This window comes from Elephas maximus, chromosome 16, assembly GCF_024166365.1.
Source record: "Elephas maximus indicus isolate mEleMax1 chromosome 16, mEleMax1 primary haplotype, whole genome shotgun sequence".
In the NCBI taxonomy this organism is placed as follows: Eukaryota; Metazoa; Chordata; class Mammalia; order Proboscidea; family Elephantidae; genus Elephas; species Elephas maximus.
The window spans coordinates 51,673,558-51,701,382 of NC_064834.1; the positions used below are offsets into that span (position 1 = coordinate 51,673,558).

The following is a 27,825-nucleotide window of genomic DNA, read 5'->3' on the forward strand; positions in this document are numbered from 1 at the left end:
TCCCACCCAGAGGCGCCTTGAAGAAAGACGTGGCAATCTGCTTCTGAAAAGTCCAAGACGTGAAAACTGTGGAGGGCAGCTCTAATCTGACACACATGGGGTCACACGACTCGACATTGACTCAACGGCAACTGGTAGGAGGCTTCACCCCGTAAGAGACGGAGACCACACTGCATTGTTACGACTATGTTTATAGTTAAATACGGCCCAGGTAATAAACCCGGAAGAACGCTCCGGCTGACTTGAGAGCAGGAGCAAAGCCTTTCTGAAGTGCTACTCCAGGCACTATGGGTTTCGGGCAGGGATTCGCCGGGGCTGCTTCTTCTCCACTTCTTTTCTTCCTGGGGCCCGGGGCTGTACTTTCTTTGGTAAGACTCTGCCTCCGTGCCCCTTGGGAACTCTCTTCGTAGGGGCTGCTTGAGGGATGCTTGTCTTGAGATGGAAGTCCACCTGGAAGGGAAAAAAAGTTAGGAGAACAGAGTCATTTTTCCACTTTCTGGAACTGAAATTAGGGAGAGCCCAGTTTGGACCCTCTTTTGCCATAGTTCCAGGTTCTGAGAACAAAGGACTAGGGAGAATTATTTTAGCAACAATCCAGGCTGGCAGTGGTATTGTCATATTAAAAAAAAACATACCAAACCTGTCACTGTTGAGTTAATTCCAACTTATAGTGACCCTATTGTCATATACCAAAACCCAAAAACCCGTTGCCATTGAGTCGATTCCAACTCATAGCGACCCTACAGGACAGAGCAGAACTGCCCCATAGAGTTTCCAAGGAGGGTCTGGTCGATTTGAACTGCCATCCTTTTGGTCAGCAGCTGTAGCACTTAACCACACCACCAGGGTTTCCTCTATTGTCATATAAAAAAACGTGGTGTACAATCACTGGTGCTGCGTGAGGGCCACGAGATGAATATAAATTTATTTTATATGTATTAGAAAGCAATTGTATCTAGCACATCAAGCCATGATTTCCCCAGTATTATTGCTTAGGCCAGAGCTATGACTGATTGCGGCATAATAACCCAATTTATGCTGATTGTGTGAAGCATAGGTTCTGCTCAGGCAAGCCAGTGAACGTTTCACACCTTTGGAATGAATCCTTAATTCCTTGGGAATATAGACAGTGGAGATAACATAGATTACTAGGATGGATCCTTAAATTCTAAATGTCCATGCATCCTTCTGAGTGAAACATTGAAACTTCCCTCCTGGGATGGCCCACAGATATGCAAGGTGGGGCGTATACTGGGCATCGGGAAGCTGTGTAACCACCCCATGAGTGAATGCAGAGGGAGTGACACGGTGTCCTGACCATATTCCCCTGGGGCACGGCTGGCTTTCGGGCACTTGGAACAGCTTGAGCTGCTGAAGCCAGCTGGGAGCTGAAAAACATGCGACAGACAGGCCTCTGCATAGAGGTTGTTTCTTGTCCCTTCCACAAAAATCCACAACCAGCTTTCCCACTAGTTCCTCAAAGGGGAAAGAATTAGAGCCAATTGCACTCTTTCTTTACAATAAAGAGATCCAGAAAAGAAAAAGGAGCTGCAGTGGTGCAACAGGAGCCCTGGTGGCCCAATGGTTAAAGCACTTGACTGCTAAGTAAAGCGTTGGGGGTTCTAATCCACCAGCTGCTCTGTTGGGAGAAAGATGAGGCAGTCTACTTCCATGAAGATTTATAGCCTTGGAAACCCTATGAGGCCGTTCTACCTTGTCCTATGGGGTTGCTATGAGTCGGAATTGACGACAGTGGGTTTGAGCTTTTGTTGGTGGTAGTGGTGCAAGAGTTAAGCACCCTGACTGCTAGCTGAGTGGTCAACAGTTGGAATGTATCCAGCAGCTCTTCAGGAGAAAGACCTGGCAATCTGCTCCCCGAAAAGATTACAGCCTAGAAAACCGTATGGGGCAGTTCCACTCTGCCACATGGGGTCGCTATGAGTCAAAATCGGCTTAACAGCAACTGGAAAGAAAAAAGAAGAGAGACAACAAAAGGGGAAAGGGAAAGAGGAAAGTGAAAACCACCGTGATGTCTGGAAAGCTGTGAGGGAAGGCAAAGAGGAGAACACTGGACACTGAGATACAGTTTAACACAAAAAACTCTGGTACAACAATTTTTCTTTTCTTTTTCTTTCCTCAGCCAGATGAGTATCCGTTTTAGAAGGCAAAGGGAGAGAGGCTCTACTGTGACCAATAAACAGATACTTAGTTATTACTATATCTGGAAATTGCATCCAAATGATTGATTTTCCCCTGGGAATAACATTTGTTGTAATGAAGGGCTATGCTAATTTACTTAAAGGAAATGTGACAAAGGAGGTGAAGTCTTTCAAAATAGAGTAACTGTGTTACTCAAGAGGATGTGCAGTTGTCTGAATTTGGCACAGAGTAGGCTTACTTGTAACGCAAGGCTTACACATACAGTTGTCTACTGTCACTTGATTTTAGGGTAGACGAGAACAGGAGGGTAACAGTTTGAAAAGAGAGATAAGGGAGGAATTGGTTGGGGAACTGGAATCAAGCAACAGGCTGGAGTGGAATTGACTCTTTTCTTCCTGAATCTGCAAGTAGAAGTAATTTATAACATGTAGGAGGTGCAGGTCGAAAAGAGGAAACTATCTAGGAATGTCAGAGAAATTCTCCAAGGACTTAAAGAATGGCTCTTCCCCCTGTTCCTTGTGTTAAAACAAGGAATTAGGAACACAGCTCAGCATAAGGCTCTGTTGCACACTGGCTAGGGAGGGCAGCACACTGAGCCTGAAAAAGGTTTGAATCATGTCTCCCGCCACTTATTCACTGGGCGGCACTGGACAAGTTTCTTCCTCCTAGTTTCAGTTGTCTCTACCACAGATGGGGAACTTGTATCTACCTTACAGGGTTGTTGTGAAGGTTAAATGAGATCATCTATAAAGGTCTCCTAGAGTATCTGACACATTGTAACTATACAATAAATAGTATATTTTAAAAGACAAGCTGCTTTGATTTTTTACCTGATTGCATTGAGTTAAGCGGGAAAGGAGAAGGGTCTATTAAGCTCTAGGGCTGTAGAGAGAAGGAAAAAGACAGAGTAAGGAGGCTGTAGGAAAGAGGGAATTGGGAAATCAGGTATGCGGATACTCATTAAAGAGGACTGCCTCATTACTCTTTTCTTCATTTGAGGAATATGAGCGTGAGTGTCCGTGATCTCTGAGGCTCTTTTAGCTCTGAGATCCTGATCAAATAGGACCAAAACTCAAAGAGCCGGGGTTGTATATCAAAGAAATTTTTTGCTCTCAGATAGCTGTGGAGAGTTGGACATTGGAGAGTAAGTGGCTCTTCGCTGCAGTGTGAGTGGAAATCAAGGCTGTCTGGGCACATGGCGCAGCAGAAGGGGTAGGAGAGCGCCCTCTGGTGGTACTACTTGCTGGTGACACAGAAGAATGCAGATGACGGAAGACTGTGTGCCTGGGCAGGGTCTCTGGGATTTACAAACTAACATTGGTTGAGCACTTTCTATGGTCAGTCACTGCTTTGCATACATTCCCTTAAACCTCTTGTGAAGAAGATATTATTATCACCAATTTACAGAGGAAGAAACTAAGGAGGAGAGAGAGTAGGTAATTTATCCAAGGTCTGTAGACAAATTAGTTGGATTTTGAACCGTAGATAGTGCTTTTTATCACTACACTATGTTAAACAGAAGAAAGAAGAGAAGCTAAGTGGAAGTGGGGAAGGACATATTAGGTGAGGATAGAAGAAAAATTAGGAGAGCAATTAATTAAAGAAAAAAAAGGTCAAAGAAGGAAGCTTGGCAAAGATTAAAACTATGCAATCAATTGTTTAAGACTTTGTATAAACGACCTTCATGGTGTTCTGAAACAGCCTAACTCACCTGTTTTGGTTCTGCAGGACCCACGGTCACACTCACTGTCTCTGGGTCAAAGCCAGGTGCTGAGGCAGTGACAGTGTAGGTGCCTGGGAGCAGCAGTCGAAAGTAATCACCACGATCACCTAAAAGGATACAACTTAGTCTGTTAATTAGAAAGCTGCACCAAATGCGACCTTGATATGAAAAAGGATCTGGGGGTTTCAGTTGACCATAAGCTCGGTTTTACTTAGTAGTATGATGAAACTGGTTAAGATCGAAAACAGCTAGACGCTCTGTTAATAGGAGTATGGGCCTCTGTTTCAATGTTTGAAAAGATACTGTGAAGAAATGATGGCTACCTAAAAAAATAAGAAAGAGAAATAGGGCGAAAGTTGCAGGGAGGCAGACTTTGCTTAACAGGAGCAAAAATATGGCTACAAATAGAGTTACCAAAAAAGAAATGGACTGCCTTATGAAATGGTGAGCACTGAGCAGAGATGGAATTTGGGCCCCTTGTGAAGCCGCACAGTTGTATTTTACTTAACCTGTACTCATGGACATGGCAGTCCTGGGTTGGACCACCAACTGTCCAGCGCGTTGTATGTGGGTAATTTTATATTCAGTGGTAGGACTGGACTAAAGATCTGATTTTGAGAATCGTATTTTTAATATTTCTTCTATCATTTTCAAAACTATGTCAAAGGGAGAATAAAATTCAAAAGAAAGACTACGTATTTTCTCCATGGTTCTTTCCATAAGCAGAGATGCAGCATTTTGGGTAATGACTTTTTAACCCTTTAGAATCAATTGTGATGTTGCCTTTAACTTTTCTTTTAAGCCAATAGCAATGAATAATTGATGCAATACAATAAAGAATGAGACAGACAATAATGAGGAAGTCTCTTTTCTGCCCTTTATTGAATGTCTGTAATTTACTTTAAAATACTTAAGCAAAGGCAGTGTGTTCTTATGCATATGTTGGATAGTTTAAGTTATACCCCAGGGGCTGTCATTTTCACACCCGGGAATGGTTAGCTGAATGTTGTATCAGAAAGGCCCTACTCCAAGGGCTTCAGCTATCTTTATTGCTAGTTAACACTAGATGCTTTGCTAAGTAGCATAATGAATGTTAGCAATGGGTTTTCACTGGTGGAATTAGTGGCTTGTTAATTTAACATAATGTGTGCTGGACATGGGCTCTTGTTGGTGAAATTAGCGGTATTCAATACATGTTGATTTGCTCAAATGCTTCAGAAACACTTCCCAGCCTTGCATGAATGTTGCTGTTAGATGCTGTTGATTCCAACTTATAGCGACCCTATGTATAACAAAACAAAACAAAACATAAAGAACAACAAAGCAAACAAAAATCCTCACAACTGGACCAATAAGCAACACTGTGATAAACAGAAAATATTGAAGTTCTTGAGGATTTCATTTTACTTGGATCCACAATCAATGCCCATGAAAACAGCAGTCAAGAAATCAAACAACCTATTGCATTGGGCAAATCTGCTGCAAAAGACCTTTGCATAAATAGGGTATAAGAATCTAGTAAACCCAGTAGTCTGTGTACTTAGAGATGGTGCCCAAGGCTTGATCCCTAAACAGTCCTTAGGTCCAGTCATTGGGTTGGAGGATTCTGGTTGTTTGAAGTTTGACTATGAGGCTATGCTTTTAGAATATTTTTGGCTTTTCCTTGAGTGAATCTTTCATGTGAGATGTGTTGGGATAACCTTAAGGAACATAAAGCTGAGCTTTCATCAAGCTTAAACAGATTGTATGAGCTGTTAGATGCCTGTATGGTTACAAATATTTGTGTGGTAGGCCCATAAAACAAACAAGACTAAATGGGCATACCAGCACAGGGGCAAGGACGAGAAGGCAGGAGGGGGCAGGAAAGCTAGTAACTGGGAACCCAAGGTCAAGAAGGGGAGAGTGTTGACATCCCATTGGGTTGGCTACCAATGTTACAAAACAATATGTATATTAATTGTTTAATGAGAAACTAGTTTCCTTGGTAAACCTTCATCTAAAGCACAATTTTTTAAAAAATTAAAAAAAAATTTGTGTGGTAACATTTGGCTGAGCCTTGCTGGTATTGAGGTTGTGGGGAGGTAAGCAAATCTCATCTGTCCCTAACCACTGGTCATTGGTGGCTACCGCTCTACGTTAAAATAACAAGAAAAATTAAGAAACCAAAAAAAAAAAAAAAAAAAACCAAAAAACCCAAGAGTTGTGCATGATCAAATTGGACTGGGTCAGTTTGTGGCACCATTCTCCTGTAAGATGTTCCATACCTTTCTGGGAGTCAGGTTGGCTCTAAGAAGATTCTTGTCCACCATCAATTTTGCCCTACAGCAAGCCTGTGGAATGAATCTTGCTAACTTTTCTCTGAATGGAGGTGTAGCTAAAGGCCTGAATCAGGGACAAGACTAAAGATCAGTTTTACAGTCCTTCTCTTTTCTATCCCATTTCATAACAGTATGGGAGCTATTAATACCACAAGCCCAGAAATATCTCCTGACCAAGTTGTATGTGGCAGTGAGTCTCAATAATGAGAGAAGTCACATTTATGTAAGTCCTTCCTGAGGCTGGAGTCTCTAGGGGGTGCAAACGTTAATCTAACTGAAAGGTTGGAGGTTTGAGTCCACGCAGAGATGCCTTCGAAGAAAAGCCTGGTGATTTACTTCCCAAAAAATCTCCACCACTGAAAACCGTATTGGGGGAAGAACAACTTGGAAAAGGAGGGTGAGAATGGTTGCACCACTCGAAGAATGTAATCAATGTCACTGAACTGTACACGGAGAAACTGTTGAATTGGTATAAGTTCTGCTGTGTATATTCTCAACAACAACAAAAATAAATTATTAAAAAAAAAAACAATCTTAGGGAGCACAGTTCTACCCTGACACACAGGGGTCACCAGGTGTTGCAGTCACTGGTTTTGGTTTTTGCCTCTCAGGGATTACTTGCTTCAGAAGCAAGAGATTTTTCATTTAAACATCTTGGTTGTTTGATCCAGCCTTTTAATTTACTTCCCTGTTTCTATTACCCTTCCTTCCTCCAGCCCTCCCACCTCCAACGTCCTTGGCATTCCTGCTGGTTTTGCTGGTTTACAAATCAGCCTCTGATTATGCTGAGGAAGATGAGGGAGTGCAAGCTTCCTTCCCGCCCCACTAAGCAGTGGTCACCTACCTGAAGTGACATCATGGTTAATCCCACTGATGGAAATGACAGCCCCTACGACATTGTTACAATTCTCATCAAACACCATTCCCTTGATGCCCTGGTGAACCTGTAGGAAAAAGTTTACAGTGGATAGTTATGACCATAAAATATTTGTAGTGTCTTAGAGTCCTCAAAGCCCTTTCCCATGAGTTTCCACATTTATCTTCAAAGAGATTATGGTAATAGCTCGTCTCTCTGCTTCCCTGCCCCCATCCCATAATGTCATCTCAATAGGGTGGCCGGAGTGATTCTGTTAAAACCTAAATCAAGTCCTGTCAGTCTTATCAAAACCAGCTCCCTGAGAGCAAAAGCTAAAGTCCCTATGATGGTCTATGAAGCTCAAGTCCCTTATTAGCTCTCCGACTGCGTCTGCCATTATCCTGTCACTTGTTAGCTGCAGTTGAGCCTCTCCAGACTTAAGGCAACCCCATGCACGACGGGATCAGACCATTGTGATCCACACGGTTTTCACCGGCTGATTTAGGTTTTCATTGGCTAGTTTTTCAGAAGTACATCATCAGGGCCTTTCTTCCTAGCCTGCCTTAGTCTAGTCTAGAAGCCCTGCTGAAACCTGTCCAGGATCACAGCAACACACAAGCCTCCAGTGACAGACGAGTCCCTCACTCAGGCAATTGTTTCAGCCACGCCCATCTCCCAGCCTTTCGTTTGCTGCCATGAACACTTTTTTCCTAGATTTCTGCATGATTCCCTCCCTCACCTCCTTTAAGTTTTTTATTTAAAGGCCTCTCGGTAAGGCCTTCTTCATAGCATTTTTCACCTTCTAACATACTATAAGATTTATTGCTTTGTTTATAATCTGTCTCCTCACTAGAATATAATCTCCATATGGGCGAGGATTTTTGTTCATTTGTTCATTTACTCATAGTCCCCAGCATATAGAACACTGCCTGCTACGGTGCCTGTAGTACAATACCCGGTGCTCCACAAATATTTGTTGAATGTACGAATGTGATTGTGAGATGCAGCCCAGGTTTACTGAATTGAGTCAGAGCAAATGTCAGACATGAGCCACACAAAAAACCTTGCTTGGTGCTCGGAAAACGCTTCTTTTTTATAACCATAAGAGTTAAAAAATGAGATTTTACCTCTTCCAGGAACTGGATGAGGGCCTCTCGATTACCCAGCCACTCACGGTGTAACTCTTCTTGGTGGGGAAACTTGTTGCAACTCAATTCCAGTGTGATGTCAAAGCAGTTGGTATGGAGATAATTAAAGTCTTGCATTCCTAGAGGAAAGGGGCAGATTGGTATAACCCACTCAATGGCCCGTCTCATCTCTCTTTAGTCACAATTCCTCCACTACCTCATCACCTTCTGTTTTACCCCTTGACCTCTACTTCTTTTTCTCCTCCGTAAAATCTTTACGTAATTTCCCAGTTTCATGCCTTTCTGTTTCCGTTTTTCTCTCTTCAGAAACGCTCATTTTATTGTGTTCATCTTCTACCTTTCTTCCATTTCATGACTTAAATTCACTTCTTGTCCCTCTTATCACTCCCAAAGTCTGTTTATTAGTTATGCCTCAATATTAGACTAAGCAGATGAACTGCTATCCAGGAACGATTTTCTCTTTGGACTATGATGTTCTTCAGTCCTGAGAGGTTAAACCCAAAACCAAACCCACTGCTGTCGAGTCGATTCTGACTCATAGCGACCCTATAGGACAGAGTAGAACTGCCCCATAGAGTTTCCAAGGAGCGCCTGGCGAATTCAAACTGCCGACCTCCTGGTTAGCAGCTGTAGCACTTAACCACTAAGCCACCAGGGTTTCCTCCTGAGAGGTTAGAGGTAGATAAATACCTTGCTTTTACATCCCTCCTCCTATCGGAGAATGCAACACTAATCTGAAAATGGTTATCTCATACAAATAGAATCCTGAAAACCCAGAAGACACATATATTTTCCTCCACCAAATGCTTGCCTGCTCCTATATTCCATAATCAGAGTGTTTATTATTGAATATGTTTCTAATGATTTGAAGGAAGTTTATATCACAAACTCATTTGGGTTAACAAGTAATTGCGAAACTGAAAAGAATGGCTTTGAGCACATCATAGACCAATTTTCATCAGTGCAAGCAAGTGAGGTGTAGCTATAATTCTCACGTAGTGCCGTAATATGTTAAGTGAAAGATTAACGAGCTCGATTGGTATTTCTGAGCCTATATTATAGTAAAGTTATCTAAAAGATGGGTGTCAAATGTTTGGACAGGGGTGCAGAAGCGTAGCAAGGGGGAAGAGAAGTGGGCACTTGCTCCAGGGGCAAGTCCAATGGGTCACCAGACAAGACAGGGAATGACATTCCAAGGCGCCACAAATATAAAAGGCACCTGACTGAGGTGACGAGACAAGAAGGGGGGGGGTGTTCCTGCTGATGCATCACTACTGTCAACATCTATTCATCTTGAAATGGCGGGGGAGGGGACACAATTTACAGATTGCCCCTGAGCGCTCATTTCCCTCCATAAGTCTTCGCAGGGGTGCAATCTCAGTGCTTACCACAGGTGCTATTTTCCGGATGTACGTCTCTGAGTCCTTATCCCCAGAGTTTCTGAATTAGGAGGTCTGCGGTGGGGCCTGAGAATCTGCATTCCTAACAAGTTCCCAGGTGATGTTGATGATACTGGTCCCAAGATTATACTCTTGGAATAATTATTTTGATTAGCTTAATGATCTTGGAATTGTATCACTGTTACCCATAGCCGTTGAGTCGATTCTGACTCATAGCAACCCTATAGGACAGAGTAGACCTGCCCCATAGGATTTCCAAGGAGTGCCTGGTAGATTCGAACTGGCTGCCTTTTGCTTAGCTGTAGCTCTTAACTACTGTGCCACTGAGGTTTCCTGTATCAGGGTAGACCTGCTTAATCAAGTGTAGTTTGAAAAAGTATATTTGATATTATAAATTTTTTAGGGAGGGAAAGCCTTTTGATTTTCTAAGACAAATTAAATAAGTTCAACAAAATCTTGCCTGGTGTCCAAGAGCTGCAAGAGGTCTACCACGTTCCCAGTACGTGGTAACTCCTTACCTTCCTCCTCCCTGCTCTGCACAAGACCAACCTGGGCATCAGCTCAGTCCTCACGAGTGAGCTGTTTTGTCACCTGGGCTGTGGCCAGATCATACTTGCGAGGATAAGGAAGGACAAGATGCTAAGAGATGATTCCTACGAGAACCTGCCTGGTGCTTCAGCCTCTTCCCTATCCTTAGGTTCACCTGCGAAGGTTCCTAAATGAAGATTCTATCTAGACCCTCAGTGATGAGGAAAGGAAAGAGAACAGAGACAGCAGCCTCCTGCCAGGGGTTTCTGCTCTTTCAGACTATATTATCAATGGCCAGCGTTGATGCTATCCTTCTGCTTGTGGGCAGATGGGCAGACAGGCAGGTTAAGGAAAGCACATATCAGGGAAACTGGCTGTGTCCAGCCAGCTCCTCTGCTCATCTGTTGCTATGTGAAACACACTTCTATACTACTAAAAAATTTAAAACCAACATTACAAACCTGGCATTTCCAAAAATATTGTGCGCATCAGTTTATTTAATCCAACATCTAATTTATGAAGTATTATTATTCTTAATGTACAGATGAGGAAACCAAAGCACAGAGAGGTTAAGTAATTGGCCCAAAGTCACATAACTGCTAAATGGGCAAACCAGGTTTCGACCCAGACGATATATCCTCAGAGCTCACACTCTTAACCACTTGGCTACATGATTTCTCTCCTATGGCCTAATCTACTGTGGAAACCACCAGTTTTAAAGGACCACAAGATACCCCTACCTTTAAAAGATCACAAACCCCAAAAAACCAAACCAGTTGCTATTGAGTCTATTTCAACTCATGGAGACCCCATGTGGGTCAGAATAGAGCTGGGCTCCCTGTGGTTTTCAACGGTTATGATCTTTCAGAAGTAGACTGTCAGGCCTTTCTTCCAAGGCACCTCTGAGTAGATTTGAATTGCCAACCTTTTGGTTGATAGCCGAGTGCTTAACTGTTTGCACCACCCAGGGACTCCATTAAAATGACATTAAATACCAACCTGAGACTCTTCCCTTTTTCAGATCTCTACTTCAATGCACCACGCGTCTGTCAGTTTGTCTTACTGTGGTGGCTTGCGTTTTGCTGTGATGCTGGAAGCTATACAACCAGTACCCATGGTGAATAGGTTTTAGCTGAACTTCCAGACTAAGATAGACTAGGAAAAAGGACCGGTGATCTACTTCTAAAAAAAACTGGCCAGTGAAAACCTTATGAATAAGAGCAGAACATTGTCTGATACAGTGTCAGAAGATGAGCCCCTCGGGTTGGAAGGCACTCAAAATACAACTGGGGAAGAGTGGCCTTCATAGAGTTGACCTTAATGACATGGACAGAGTTAGGCTTTCAGGACCTTCATTTGCTGATGTGGCATCAATTGAAATGAGAAGAAACAGCTGCAAAGATCCATTAGTAATTGGAACATGGAATGTAAGAAGTATGAGTCAACGAAAATTGGAAATTGTCAAAAATGAAATGGAACATATAAAGATTGATAACCTGGGCATTAGTGTGCTGAAGGCGACTGGTATTGGCTATTTTGAATCAGACAATCATATGGTCTACTTTGCCAAGAATGACAAATTGAAGAGGAATGGTGTTCCACTCATCCTCAAAAAGAACATTTCAACATCTGTCCTGAAGTACAATGCCGTCAGTGATAGGGTAATATCCATACACCTACAAGGAAGACCAGTTAATATGACTATTATTCAAATTTACACACCAACCACTAATGCCAAAGATGAAGAGATCGAAGATTTTTACCAGTTTCTGCAGTCTGAAACTGATCAAACATTCAATCCAGATGCACTGATAATTACTGGCAATTGGAATGTGAAAGTTGGAAATGAAGAAGGATTGGTAGTTGGAAAATATGGCTTTGGTGACGGAAACAACACTAGAGATTGCGTGACAGAATTTTGCAAGACCAAAGACTTATTTTTTGCAAATACTGTTTTTCAACAACAAACAGTGACTATACATGTGGACCTTGCTGGATATAATACACAGGAATCAAATCAACTGCATCTGTGGAAAGAGATAATGCAGAAGCCCAATATCATCAGTGAGAACAAAGCCAGGGACCGACTGTGGAACAGACCATCGATTGCTTTTATGAAAGTTCAAGTTGAAGCTGAAAAAAATTAAAACAAGTCCAGGAGAGCCAAGTACAACCTTGAGTATATCCCACCTGAATTTAGAGACCATCTCAAGAATAGATTTAACACACTGTACACTAATGACTGAAGACTAGACAAGTTGTAGGATGACATCAAGGACATCATACATAAAGAAAGCAGAAGGTCGTTAAAAAGACAAGAAAAAAAGCAAAGACCAAAATCGATGTCAGAAAAGACGGAAATTTGCTCTTGACCATAGAGCAGCTAAAGCAAATGGAAGAAATGATGAAGTAAAAGAGCTGAACAGAAGATTTCAAAGGGCAGCTCAAGAAGACAAAGCAAAGTATTATAAGGAAATGTGCAAAGACCTGGAGTTAGAAAACCAAAAGGTAAGAACATGTTTCGCATTTCTCGAGCTGAAAGAACAGAAGAAAAAATTCAAGCCTTGAGTTGCAATATTGAAGGATTTCATTGGCAAAATATTGAATGATGCAAGAAGCATCAAAAGAAGACGGAAGCTACAAAGGCCTATTTGAAGAGTTAAAAAGCAAAGATGTCACTTTGAGGACCACAATGCGCCTGACTGAAGCCATGGTATTTTCAATCACTTCATATGTATACGAAAACTAGACAATGAATCAGGAAGACCAAAGAAGACATGATGCCTTTGAATTTTGGTGTTGGTGGGGAAGAATAATGAATATACCATGAACTGCCAGAAGAATGAACAAATCTGTCTTGCAAGAAGTACAGCCAGAATGCTCCTTAGAAGCGAATGTGGAAGGACTTCATCTCACATACTTTGAACATGTTATCAGGAGGGACCAGTCCCTGGTGAAGGACATCATACTCGGTAAAGTAAAGGGTCAGCGAAAATGAGGAAGACCTTCAGTGAGATGGAGTGACACAGTGGCTGCAACAATGGGTTCAAACATAGCAGTGATTGCGGGGATGGCGCAGGACCGGGCAGTGTTTCACTCTGTTGTACATAGGATTGCTGTGAGTTGGAAATGGCTCGTCGACACCTAACAACAACTTGAATGCAAAATTCTATAGTATTCCTACCCTTTCCCTGAGAAAACTGGGAATATCAAAGGAGAAATGAGCACTATTCAACTTCAGCTTACAGCTGAAATAATAAGCAATTCCCTGGACCCTCCTTACCCTTGCTGAGCGAATACCAGGAAGCCCCATTGGTGATGCCATCTGGGAAGTAATCCCCACAGTTCCAACCTTGGTACATCCATCCATGTGCATAGGAGTAGACCTTGGCTAGCTATAGGAAAAGCAGACAGTGAATCACCTTGAGTATTCCCAAATTCTATGGCAGCGCTCAAATTCCAAACTTGGGTAAAAACAAGAAGCCCACCAGGTATAAGCAAGTGATTGTTTTAAAGAAAGAAAATACCAGCAGAAATAGAGATGTGGAGTGTGTGTGTGTGTATAAGTATAGTGGACTAAAGTTAGGAGACCTGGATTCTAATTTTTCTGTTATCTTGGATCTAGGTTGTTTCAAGTGCAAAGCGAGGAGTAAGACTAAAACACTAAAAGCCAGTTGCTGCCAGGTCGATGCTGACTCATGGTGATCCCATGTGTTTCAGAATAGAATTGCACTCCATAGGGTTTTCCATGCCTGTGATCTTTCGGAAGTAAATTGCTAGGCCTTTCTTCTGAGGTACCTCTGGGTGGATTTGAACCACCAAACTTTTAGTTAGTAGCTAAGCGCTTAGCCATTTGGGTCACCCAGGGACTCATTTGAACTGTTATTTATATCTTTTTCATGTGCATGGTCTATTTTTTCATTATAAAAGTAATATAGTCATGTTACTATAAAATTGTAAATTTGGCCAAAGAAAAATTCTCACCTAATGCCACTAGCTTACCACCAGCATTGTTAGTTAACTGACATATCTTGATTGTCTTTATCTTCAGTATTTTTTATATCATGATAATTGTGCTATAACACTTTCCTTTTCTATTAACTTTTTAGTGAATTTACGACTTATAACTCTAAACAAAATGTAATTTACTTGGTTGTAAGCTCCTAACAAGCAGGCAGTATTTTCAGTTATTTTTTGTGGACTCTTATCTAATGGTGTTCTGTGTTACTGACTTGAAAACTCATCTTCTGAACCCCAAGTTCCTCTGATTATACCTCCCCTGGTTAGATAAGCTGCTATTTTTCATACCTTCTGGAAAAGCTTGTCATCAGGTGTCGGGGTATTGGCAGTGCGGCGGAAACCTCGAACCCGATGCTCAAGGGACTTGTCATAAGGGTAATTGGCCACCACTGCCCCTCCATGGAGATTGGCAGAAAGAATAAAGTTGATGGAGCGTATCCATTGTATCACAGCCCGGGTCTCTGGTTCTACCTGTGAGGAGATGAGAGCTTGGCAGTCAAAGTGCAGTTGGTCAGACGGCCATTTGAGTAAGTTTGTAGGAAAGTGTCCTGAGGAGATAGCATGTCTAAATAAAACAAAGTCTTACTAGATGTGGGAAATCTAGACGGCTTCTGAGGCACCTTTGCAGAAATTTAGGCAAATCTACTAAATAAATCTGGAAAATGCTGGTTTACGGTACTGGTTTTCAATCTTCTCCTCTCTCCCCAACACATCTGCTGTAATGTGTGGAAAAATACTTCTGTGGTCATGTCCAAATTTCATGGGTTAGACATACTGTAATACGGGCAAGTCTTAGCTAAGTTGTGAAATTCCACCCCTTTTACTGCATATTATATTGCTAGTGAGTGACAGTATCCTAAAGTAAGCCTTGAATCCACTTGGACTACTTGTAGTATAAGTAAATAAATACCAGTCTTTAGTGTTTGTCCTCCTCTCAGGATGTAGACGATGTGATATTAATGTGTAATGGCTCCTCCTGGACCAAGGGTCAGCTGTGAAGGTCCCTGTGATTGCCATCCCAAGGGGAACTGAATGAGTAGGGTTGAATTTCATTCAATCAGAATCGATATAAAACCAAGGGAAACAGTCCTGGTCTGTAGTCAGGGCTCAAAACCCTTTGAACCACTCCTTTCCTTACCCTGTAAGCCCCTATTCAACAGCACAAAGCCAACTGCTTACTGGTTCCTCTCCCTCAAGGTTGTCCCATCAGGAGCAAAAGAGACTGACTTCTTATTGTTTTGTTTCCTTCTAAGATCCAGAAAAAGAAGTGAGTGGACTCTGATTATTAGTGGTTCAATTACTTTGTATTACTTAGACAAGTTTAATAAACCATACCATTCTTTTGGCTGGCTTATGCTGACTAGTACTAAGTTATTTTTAATGTGTTATTTACTTTGAGCCAAGAGTATAGTTGCTATCTGAAATTTCAACATGTTAGCATGGCATTTGTTTCATTTTCAAGGGGAGAAAAAAACTGGGAAAATACTATCTGGGAAATTCTCAGTATAAAGGCTTATACCTGTTTTACTTTTCTCTCCCCAGTCGCTGAACTTAGATACTCATAAACTGAATGTTTAGAACTATCTCATACAATGTAAAGAACAGGGTGGTGTGATGCTCTGAGGATGACAGTAGCAATTTGCAGGAGCAAGGTCCACCATTCGCATTACCAGGGGTAGCACTGTATCCAGTGGGTTACTCCACCCCTCAGGCAGGATGTACTCTCAGGTCTCTAATGCTTTTGACTTATTGTGAATCCTCCGATTAAGAGAGTAAGGGATTATACTTTTATAAACTTTTCCCCTTGTCTGTCCTACTATAAATATAACTCAAAAATAAAGAATGAAAGAGCTGAGTACTATACTTGTTGTTAGGTGCCATCAAGTCAGTTCTGACTCATAGCAACCCCATGTAGTAGTAAAGGAAAAAACCCTAAAAAATGAAATAAAATAAAGCATGAAGAATCTAGAATTAGCTCCACCCCTAATTCTGGGGAAAGCTCAAGCTCCCAAAATGGAACTGGAAGTGAAGCGTGGGAGGAAGAAGGGTACGTAGGGTTCAAAGTTAAAAGTTTGGTGAGCTGGGTATATTTTGCAATTCTCCTTCACATCTATTTAGAGCTTTCCAGTTTACAAGGTGTTGTCACAGATATTGCCTCATAGAGTATAGTGAAGTAGTCAAGGGTCATATAAAAAGGGAAGAGGAAAAGCTACAATGGTTAGACTCTCCAAAACTCTTTCTATAGATAATTGTTGATTAGCATATAGTTCATCACATGTAAGAGAAACTTCTCTACAGAATGCTAGAATTTTCTGTCAGCAGAATACTGAAAACCAAACTCATTGCCACTGAGTCGATTCTGACTCATAGTGACCCTATAGGATTTCCAAAGCTATAGGGTTTCCAAGGCTATAATCTTTATGGAAGCAGACTGCCACATTTTTCTTCCTCAGAGTGGCTGGTGGGTTCAAACCACCAACTTTTCGGTTGGCAGCTGAGGGCCTAAACTACTGCACCACTAGGGCTCCTTGCCAACAGAATAGTGCAGTGAAAAGAGAGCTAGATTAGGAGTCAGGTTTTAATCCTGATTCCCAATTATGATCTGTGTGAATTTAAATTATTTTATCTCTAAGCATAATATCTATAAAACAGGAATGGATAACACTGCTTTTTCCATTCACCACAGTATTAGAAAGATCGACTAAAAACTGGCTATAAAAAAAACTTTGTAAATTGTTAAGTACCATGCACCACTTTCACCTCCTTCACTAGCATCATTTAGTGAGCATGTGCTACATGGAGGGCCCTATACTAGGGGGAGGTAATAAATACAAAGGGACATAAGGTACAGTTATTGCTCTGAACAGTTGAGTTGCGTGGGCGCTTAATTCTTGTTTATGTAGTTGGTGTGAAAATTGCTAGAAGAAAGTCCAGATGCTGATACACTGTGCTTCTTTATGCAAATCTCATCTCATACCTGACTTTTCCAGTTGTCTGGAAGGGGCAGGTGGTGGTTGGGGCCTCCATACTTCTCATTGTAGTAGAAGTAAGTGTTGAGATCGGGGAAGTTGCGGTTCAGATCCACTCCGTTTGCATTGTTCCTGCCAACCAGATACTCGGAATTATCTGGGCCCTCAGGGGAAAATCAAAGATGCAAATGAAAGGTTTAGACTGAATACCATATTTGAAGACTAATTTTAATATACATATATTTTTAAATAAACTAACTTAATCAAATGATGTAGCAATTTTTTTAATTTATCCAAAATCCCAGCACTGTGGTTCAAGTTTCCCCGGGCAGACCACATGCTGGAGGTAAAAATCCCAGGAAAACCTCCTACAAGAGTAAGGTGTTTCAGGACAATGGAAACCCCTTTGTGAGTGTGTGTGCGTGCATGCGTGTGTGTTAAGGTAGCTTTATTGAGATATAATTTACATACCATAAAATTCACCCATTTTAAGAGCACAACTGCATGAATTTTAGTATGTTTACCAAGTTATACAACTCATTACCACTATCTAATTTTAGAACATTTCTATCCCTCTAAGAAACCTCATGCTTATTCAGTCACTCTTCATTCTCACCCTATCCCTAGGCAACTACTAATCTACTTTTTCTCTCTATAGATTAGCCTATTCTGGATATTTCAGACAAATGGAATCCTACAATAGTCTTTTGTTCTGGCTTCTTTCACTGGGCATAGTGTTCTCTTTGATGGCTGTGTATTTTAAAAACCTTCTGATTCTGGTGCACAGCCATAAGGACAGCCATAAAGTTAAAACCCATTGCTGTTGAATTGAATCTGACTCACAGAGATCCTACAGGACAGAGAAAAACTTCCCAATAGGGTTTCCAAAGAGCAGCTAATGGATTCGAACTGCCAACCTTTTTTGCTAGTGGCAGAGTTCTTAATCACTGTGCCACCAGGGGTCCCCATAAAGTTAAACATACTGATATTCTGAATTTTATCTTAGCACATAAAATAAAAGCTCATAAACTTTTTTCCTTCCTTACTGTAAATGTAACCCAAAAATAAAGAATGAAAAGGCTGAGCAACTCATAAGATTAGATAAGAAACTTAGGGGTCAGTGAGTTTATGTTAATGCAGGAGGAACAACTCAGAAAAGGAGGGTAAGAACAGTTGCAGAAGTGGCAAATTGTAATCAATGTCACGAATTGTACCTGTAGAAACTGTTGAATTGATGTGTTTTGCTGCATATATTCTAAACCACCACCATAAAATTAAAAAACGAAAAGGCTGAGTACTATACTAGTAGAGGAAAAAATCCTATAAAATTTTAATAAAGGATGAAGAATCCAGTATTAACCCTCACACCCCAATTCTGGGAAAAACTGGAGCTCCCTGATATTTCCTCCCAAAATGGAACTGGACGTGAAGTGTGGGAGGAAGAAGGGTGTGTACAGTTCAAAGCGAAAAGTTCATTGAATAGGAGTATTCTGCAATATTCTCTCACATCTGCTTAGTATTTTCCAGCTTACAAGGTCACAGATACTGCCTCATTGATCCTCTCAACAAAGCCGTGAGGTCTGCTGAGGAGGTGTTGAGGGAACCGAGGCGCAGAGGGAGCCTACGTTCATTGCCTAAGGTGTTACAGGGTTAACTGCAAGTCTTCATACTTTGCTTTATTCCTGTTTGTCCTTTCTCTATTAAGTAGCACGTGGCTGTTTTATCTTGTATTTTTGAGGGATACTTACAGTGGAACAGATAGGACACCTCGTCCGCTGGCTTTCAGGTGATTCCCTAAGATGCCCTTCTTCTTTCCACGGCACCACCTTCGGACTCAGTACCTGGTCAGCGGCCACCTCGTAGCCATCTGGGTTCATGGACGGCAGGATGTGAATGCGCGTGCCTTCGATGAGCCGGATGATGCGCGGGTTCCCGTTACGGAACTCCTCACACAGGAACTCCGACAGCTGCAGCAGCAACTCGCGGCCCAGCACCTCGTCGCCATGCATGTTCCCGACATACTTGACTTCCGGTTCCACTGCAGGCGTGAGAAACACACACACAGGAAGATAAAAGATGGAGAACGCTTGGAGCTGCCACTAATTCCTCGCCCTGCAAAGGGACCTTTTTCCCCCTTTTTCAGTAACGATTTAAAAAAAATTTTTTTTGTGTGCTTCTCTTGGGTCTTTTCCAATGATCCTTGACCCCCATTCCCAATTAAATGCACTTACAAATGCTATGAAATTCACGCCAGAGATAATAATGACTACCACTTATTGAACCCCTACCCTGTACTGGAGTTCCTGGAAGGCGCAAATGGTGGCTACTAACCAAAAGGTTGCCAATTCAAATCCACTCAGAGGGAAGAAAGGCCTGGCAATATACTTCCAAAAGGTCACAGCCACTGAAAACCCAAAGGAGTGCAGTTCTACTCTAATACACATGGGATCACCACGAGTTGGAATCTCTGGCAACTGGTTTTACCTTGTACTAGGTCTGGGTAGGCCTTTTATGTCCACTATTGCTAATCTTCATAGAAAACCTGCAAAGTAGGCATTATTACCCTAGGGATGAGGGCACTTGCAATTAAAGAGGTTAAGTGACTTGCTTGGGGTCACCCAACTAATATGATAGAGGTCAAAGCTCATGCCCCATTTGCAGAGCCACACTGCTTCTCAGAGAAAAATCTTTCCAGGATAAGTGATGTTTTCCCAAGATCTGCTCCCATAAAATATCTGTTATAGCATAATAGTTCCTAATCATCCTAGTTGAGAACTTAATTTTCCTGGTACTTAGGGAACTAAGATCGCTTCTTCATATCAGAGAAGTTATGTCCTGAAGTAGGAAGGGGTCTACCTATGCCTCATTCCTAAGTCTTCTCTTTGGCCACGTTGACTGTTCAGCTGAGGTGAGAATTGAGGCTCTGAAAAGAGATATGAGAACCACTCATAGAAAATAATTCTCACTCCCTGTTATGGATTGAATCCTGTCCCCCCAAAATATGTGTTGTAAATTCTAACTTCTATGCCTATGGTTATAATCCCACTTGGGAATGGATTGTCTTTGTTATGTTAATGAGACAGCATTAGTGTAGGGTATATCATGAGTCAATTTCTTTTGGGATATACCAAAAAAAACCAAACTCCCCGCCATCGAGTCAATTTTGACTCATAGTGACCCTATAGGACAGAGTAGAACTGCCCCATATGGTTTCTAAGGAGTACCTGGTGGATTTGAACTGCTGACCTTTTGGTTAGCAGCTGTAGCTCTCAACCACTATGCCACCAGGGTTTCCTTTTACAAAAGAGATTAAATAAGCAAGCAAAGAGCGAGATGAGATGGGATGCCCAGTCACATGAAGACTGCCCAGGAGCAGAAGCTCAGAAGAGACAAGGACATTCCTCCAGAGCCAACAGAGAAAGAAAGCCTTCCCATAGAGCCAGCACCCGGAATTTTGTACTTCTAGACTCCTAAACTGTGAGAAAATGAATTTCTGTTTGCTAAAGCTATCCACTTGTGGTATTTCTGTTATAGCAGCACCGGATAAGACAGAATTTGGTACTATGAAGTGGGGGTGCTGTTGTAACAGATACCTAAAATGTGGAAGTGGTTTGCAATTGGGTAATGGGCTGGGGCCCTGGTGCCACAATGGTTAAGTGCTGGGCTGCTAATCAGAAGGTTAGCAGTTGGAATCCACTAGCTGCTCCTTGGAAACCCCAGGGTTTCCAAGTCCTATAGGGTAACTATGAGTCAGAATCAACTTGATGGCAATGGGTTTTTAATAGTAAAAGCCTAGATTTACTTCAAGAGACTATCAGCAGAATTATGGATGTCAAAGGCCATTCTGGTGAGGGCACTGAAGGAAGTGAGGAGAGCTATAGAGAAGGTCTCTATGGTCTTACATATGGAGCCAGCAGCAGAATGTTGCTAGAAATGTAGACATTAAATGTGCTTCTGGTGAAGCTTTAGAAGAAAATGATGAACATGTGATTGGATGGAGGAAGGGTGATGTAAAAAACTTGTCTATGTTCAAATGTTTGGTGGAAGGTAGAACTTATAAGTGATGAACTTGGATATCTGGCTGACAAGATTTCTAAGCAAGATCTTAAAGGGGCCACATGGTTTCTCCTTGTTGCCTATAGTAAAATGCAAGAGGGAAGAGATGGACTTAAAAATGAACTGTGTGAAATGAAAACAGAACTTAAAGATTTGGAAAATTCTCTTGTACAAATCAAGGACATGTGTCCTAGAATGTTCACCAAGGACGTGACTACACAATCTTTTTTTAAAAGATTAAGCCTGTGACTGATAGATCTAACCAACTACCACAGCAGAAAACCCATCAGCTTAGACTGAAGGGGACAGAGAAAGGATGAAAGGAAAGAACACTGCTTCTTGGAATTCTCTAGGCAGGAAACAGGCCAAAGGAGCTACATCCATTGTCCTCCAAGAAAAGAAAAGGACCATTCCTGGAGCAGCTCAGAGATCAGCAGGACCTGATTTCCTGTGGAAGGAGCAAAAGAAGCAGGGCCTTCTTGGTTTCAAAGGGTGGGGCCACAGCCGCCTAGGTTTCAAAGAGTTAAATTTTTGCCAACTCAGTTCTGGAGTGTGGGGCTACCACTAAGGTGTGCCAGGAGGATGGGGACTCTGCCCAAAGCTGAAGGGGTGGGGCTGCCATGGCCAAGAGGTAGAGGAACAGGGGCTGCCAGGGCAGAGGGGATAGGGTTGCCACTCAGAATGACTAGGAAAATGGGACTGCCTAATGCCAAGGGAGCAGATTTGCCATTCCAGAGGGCTTGGAAGGTGGAGCTGAAGACCAGAGCCAAGGGGTCTTCACACAGAATCCAGAGGACACGGCTAACAACCAGAGTCTGGAAGGTGGGGCCATTGCCCAGATGGCCTCAGAGAAAAGAGTATTATATTCAAGACTCGAGAGTTTCTGTAATTTGTTCTCCTGGCTTTTGACTTGCTTGGTGCTTGTTATCCCTTCTTTCCCTCCAACTTCTCCCATTTGTAATGGAAATGTCTACCTTATGCCTTCTCCACCATTGTACTATGGAAACAGATAATACAACTTGTATTCTAGATTTCACAGGTTCAGAGATGAAAAGGAATTTTTGCCCCAGGACGGAATATGCCTAAAGTCTCACTCACATTTAATTTAGATGATTCAGAAGATGAGATTTTGGACTTAGAGTTGATTTAAGACTTTTAGGATGATGTAATGGGGTGAATATGTTTTGTATGAGGCAAGAACATGAATTTTGGGGAGCCAAAGGGTAGAATGTTATGAGTTGAATTATGTCCCCCCAAAATACATGTTGTACAAATAGACATATGTGCACCCATGTTCACTGCAGAATTATTCACAATAGCAAAAAGATGGAAACAACCTAAGTGCCCATCAGCAGATGAATGGATAAACAAACTATGGTACACACACATAATGGAATACTAAAACCAAAAAACCCAAGCCCATTGCTGTCAAGTCGGTTCCGACTCATAGCGACCCTATAGGACAGAGTAGAACTGCCCCCATAGAGTTTCTAAGGAGTGCCTTGTGGATTCAAACTGCTGACATTTTGGTTAGCAGCCGTAGCACTCAACCACAACGCCACCAGGGTTTAATGGAGTACTACACAATGATAAAGAACAATGATGAATCTGTGAAATATCTCACAACATGGATGAATCTGGAGGGCATTATGCTGAGTGAATAAGTCATTCACAAAGGGACAAATACTGTATGGGACCACATTAAACTCAATTTGTATAGCATAGCTTACAAAGAAAATGTTCTACATTCTACTTTGATGAGTAGCACCTGGGGTCTTAAAACATTGTGAGCAGCCATCTAAGATACTTCACTGGTCCCATCCTGTCTGGAGCAGAGCTGGAGAAAAATGTAGATCAAAATTCAAACTCACAAAAAAAGACGAGACTTACTGGTCTGACAGAGACTGGGGAAATCCTAAGACTATGACCCCCGGACACCCTTTTAACTCAGTACTGAAGTCTCTCCTGAGGCTCACTCTTCAGCCAAAGATTAGACAGCCCATAAAATAAACAATAATACACATCGCTCAACCATGTATATGAAACTAAATGGGCACACCAGCGCAGGGGCAAGGATGAGAAGGCAGGAGGAGACTGGAAAGCTGAATGAATGGACATGGGGAACCCAAAGTTGAGAAGAGGAGAGTGTTGACACATCATGGGGTTGGCAACCAATGTCACAAAACAACATGTATATAAAAAAAAATTTTTTTTTAATGTCACAAAATAACATGTATAGTAACTATTTAATGAGAAACTAATTTGCTCTGTAAACCTTCCGCTAAAGCACAATACATACATACATACATAGTTGGAATCGAATTGACAGCACTAGGTTTTTGTTTATATATAATCTCATTTGGGAATGGGTAGTCTTTGTTAGGGTAGGGTGTATCTTGAGTCAATCTCTTTTGGGATATAAAAGAGATTAAACAAGCCAACAGAGAGAAAGAGTTGGGGGAAGAGAGATGCCAAGTCACCTGAAGATTGCCTAGGAGCAGAAGCTCAGAAGAGACAAAGACCTTCCTCCAGAGCTGACAGAGAGAGAAAGCCTTTCCACAGAGCCAGCACCCTGAATTTGAACTCCTGTCTTCTAAGCTGTGAGAAAATTAATTTCTGTTGGTTAAAGTCACCCACTTGTGGTATTTCTGTTATAGCAGCACGAGATAACTAAGACAATCCCCTTTTAAAAAGGAAGTGATTCCCCTTCTACCCAACATTTCCATGCTTCCTTGACTTTTCTGACTCAGTACCTCTTCATCTTCTCATGTCCAAATCCTCCTCACCATCCTTCTAAGCCAGTTCGGATGTGACTTATTCTGGGAAGCCATCTTGGATTCTCCCTGCTAAATGAGCTCTCTGTTGAACTTCTTTTATGGTCCTTACCACTTTCTACTCTGGGTTTTACCTTTATTTCCACATGTCCTATTTCCTTTATTGGATGTGGCCTTATGCATGTATATAATTTTTAATATCCTTTAGGACATAATCCATTGTTTTTTCTCTTAGTGTGTCTACGGCAATCTTTCCCAAAGGAACGTTTGTAACCCACAGTATCAGGTAGTGGATTTTCCCTAACGTGTATTTTTTAATCTTAGTGTATTTTGTTAATCTTAAATTATATCTTCTTTACTTTTCTTGGTAGGAAATGTCCTTTCTTTTAGGAAAGGATGGTGGTAATAGATGGCAGGTAGTTTTCTTCAACATCTTTATTCATTAAAATAAAAATGGGAAAACCCATGTTAGTCCCCTCCAACCTCTCATTTATTAAAAACATTTTTTTTTTCACTTCACTGTGAAATCCAAAAGACTGGGGATCACTGCCCGGTAGAACCTAGCACAGTGCCTTGCACTTAGTGGGTACTCAACAGCAAATTCTTTGACTCTACTTTAAATATACCCAGAATACAACCACTTCGTATAACAACCACTGCTATTCTTTTAGTTCAAGCCCCATGCTGTCACGCCTGGATTATTGCAATAAATCTCCTGCTTAGGGTTCCTACGAGTTGGAATCGATTGAATGGCAATGGGTTTGGTTTTTTGGTTTGTAGTCCCCTTGAGTATGCCCAGTCCCATTAAATTCTATTCTCCTGAGTCAAGAGCCAGAAAATTCTTTCTGTAAAGGGCAAGACAGTAACTATTTTAGCCCTTGCAAGCCCTGTGGTCTCTGTTGCAGCTATTCGGCTCTGCTGGTGAAAGTAGCCATAACCAGTTGCCATTGAGCCAACTCTGACTCCTGACCACTCCATGTAGTGTTTTCAATGGCTAGTTTTCTGAAAGTAGATTGTCAGGCCTTTCCTCCGAAGCATCTCAGATGATACAAAAATGAATGGAAATGGCTGTGTTCCAATAAAATTTTATTTACCAAAACAAGTGGCCAGCCCTCAGGCTGTAGTTCGCTGAGTGATCTTTTTAAAATTTAAGTCAGATAATGTCACTCATCTGCTCAAAACTCTCCAGTGGCTTCTTACTTCACTCAGCCAAAATCTTTACCAAGGCTTATAAGGCCTGACAGGAATCTCCTGCTGCGTGCTGCCCCCTCCCACACTGTTAGTCTCTACTCTTCCCTTGTTTACTCAGCTGCAATGCACGGCTGCCTTGCCAATCCTCACACATGCTAAAGCTTGCTCCTTCCCCTGGAGGCTTGCATTTGCTCTTTGCTTTGCCTGCAGTATTTTCCTCCCCCAAACCAGCATGGCTTCCCTCGTCAAGTGCTTCAGATCTCTGTTCCAAAGTCATCTCAGTGGAAAAGACTTTTCTGAGCAGCAATGACACCCCCCTCCCCATGGCATTCCCTATATCTCTGTCCTGATTTAATTTTCTCTGTAGCTGTTATGGAAATCCTGGTAGCATAGTGGTTAAGAGCTACAGCTGCTAACCAAGAGGTTGGGAGTTCGAATTCACCAGGCGCCCCTTGGAAACCCTATGGGGGAGTGCTACTCTGTCCTATGAAGTTGCTATGACTATGAGTCAGAACCAACTTGGCAGCAAAGGGTTTGGTTTTGTTTTGGTTTATAGGTCTTATTTCCTTTGGGTATAATATATATATTTACTTGCTGTTGTTTGGTGTCATCAAGTTGATTCTGACACTTAGTGACCCCATATGACAGAGTAGAACTGCTCCATAGGGTTTTCTAGGCTGTAATCTTTACAGAAGCATATCACCAGGTCTTTCTCCCGCAGAGCAGCTGGGTAGGTTTGAACTGCCAACCTTTTGGTTAGCAACTGAGTGCTTAACCATTGCACCACCAGGGCTTCTTTTATGTTTACTTAGTTATTGATTTATTGTCTGTCTTATCCCACTAGAATTAAGGCCCATGAGGGCTGGGCCTTTGTTTTATTCTCTACTGTATATCCAGAGTCTATAAAAGTGCTTGCATACAGTGGATGATCACTAAATATTTGTGGAATGAATGAATGAAGGGAATAAATGGGTGAACAGCTCAAGTTATTGTGCTTCAGAGAACAGAGGGATCAGTGAGGGCTAGAGAAGTATGAGAAAGCTTCAAGAAAGGGCTTGAATGCTAGAAAGTAGAGGGAGCACCAAGAAGGGGGTTAGAGGGTGGAAGGTTAACCCGTTATTATTCATTAGCTTCCACCCACAGCTTCTACAATGAACATATGATCTGGGTAAAAGCAAGTGCTTCAAAGCAAGGCCCTCGATCCCATTTCCAACCACCCAGCCTTCCCTGAGCCCCTCCTGGCTTATATTCTGATGCTGCCATGGCCAGAGTCTACTGCAGGTGTTGAAGCAGGGGGTGAGGGGATTATACTGGTGTTTAGGAAAGTTATTCCAGCATCTTGTGCCAAATGGACTGGAAGTTTCAGAGGATGGCAGCATGGAGATCAGACAGGAGTGCGGTGTAATTCTTTAGGCAGGTTGTGACCTAGTCTGGGTTAGGGTAGGGGTGCAGAAGTGGAGAGGAAGGGAGATTGAAGGAGGAACTGACATAACTTGAATGTCACAACTACTTCAAGAAAAACAGTGAGAAATTAGTAACAAATAAATGTCCATCAAGAAAAAAAAAAGGGATGGTTAAATACATCCCAATCAATGATGTTGTAGATCTACATTTGCAGACATGGCTGCCATCCGTAATAGATTAGGAAATGAGAAAATCCTTATTATAGTATGGTTTCATATTATAAAAACTAGATATGTGTGTGTGGAGGGTTAAATATGCATTGAAAAAAGTCTACAAGCTATGTGTCAATACGTAAACAGTGGTTCTCTGTGAGTGGTGGGATTATGGGTGAGCTTCTTTTTTCTTATCTAATTTCTAATCCAAATACAGATTGCTTTTATGATGGAAAAAAAACTAACAAAAAAGAATAGAATAGATAAAACTAATGTCCTAGGCCTCAAACTCCCTCCAGAATACCACACTCTGTTACACTGTCATTCCCTGAAGAGATACCCCTGGCAGAAGAACTAGAAGGGTTAGTTGTTTCTGTTTATATCTCCTGAGGCACTGGATATGGAAAGACAGAATCAGAGCAAAGTGGGAAGAAGAGAGGTAGAAGGGAAGGAAGGGGGATGAGAGGAGGGTAGGGAGGAAAACTCACCTCTTACTGTTAAGGTCTTGGGCAAACATAACTCAAAAAGGAGGGACAGACTGGAGACTGAATTGGGGTTGGGGAGTCTCTCGAGGCAGAGGCAGTTTGAGGGTTAAGTGCGGAATACTTAGCACAGGTTGAGGAAGAGGTAATATAAATGGAAGTTTCCACAGACCTTCTCAGAAACCACCCCAGTTACTGGATTTGTAGAGGGGGTCCTGCCCACACACCCTAAGCACTGCTCAGGACTTACAGGGCTCATGGATTCCAGGGTAGTCGCTGAATTCCAGCACATAGAGGTGTCTCCCCTTCACGCTGCGCCCGATGCTGTAAACCCGCGTGATGTAGGGGCATTCGTTGTGCACCTTGTACAGCATCCGCATGAGGTCATCATAGCGGTGGTGGCGAAAGGTCACTGGGGCAGCCAACTTGAAGAGAAGGAGGAGGTGGAGGAAGACTGAGAACAGATTTGACATCTTGCTGGGCTTTTTCAAAGAGAGCCACTGAAATGGGCCCCACCTCACCAAACAACCTGGCCTCTTCACCAGTCAAAATCCAAGCGCCCAAGAACTAGTTTTTTCTAGTTT

The 27,825-nt window shown here is 42.1% G+C and overlaps 1 protein-coding gene across 1 annotated transcript; it reads right to left on the reverse strand.

Annotated features, from left to right (window-relative positions):
• Window positions 1–285: 285 nt before the first annotated feature.
• CPN1 (carboxypeptidase N subunit 1) lies at window positions 286–27,714 on the reverse strand. Its single transcript, XM_049855094.1, has 9 exons — window positions 27,492–27,714; window positions 18,964–19,160; window positions 17,131–17,286; window positions 14,442–14,624; window positions 13,417–13,528; window positions 8,185–8,324; window positions 7,046–7,145; window positions 3,872–3,990; window positions 286–450 (listed from the first exon to the last, which is right to left on the reverse strand). The coding sequence occupies exons 1-9, from the start codon at window positions 27,712–27,714 to the stop codon at window positions 286–288; spliced, it is 1,395 nt and encodes a 464-aa protein (XP_049711051.1).
• Window positions 27,715–27,825: the final 111 nt, after the last annotated feature.

What these genes read in the sequence shown, in the direction of transcription:
- CPN1 (XM_049855094.1), bottom strand. Translation starts at nt 27,714, where the DNA reads ATGTCAAATCTGTTCTCAGTCTTCCTCCACCTCCTCCTTCTCTTCAAG. An exon ending in ACGAGGTGGCCGCTGACCAG is followed by an intron (nt 17,287 to 18,963) that starts GTACTGAGTCCG and finishes TTTTCCCCTGAG; the next exon opens with GGCCCAGATAATTCCGAGTA. An exon ending in CAGACAACTGGAAAAGTCAG is followed by an intron (nt 14,625 to 17,130) that starts GTATGAGATGAG and finishes ATCTCCTCACAG; the next exon opens with GTAGAACCAGAGACCCGGGC.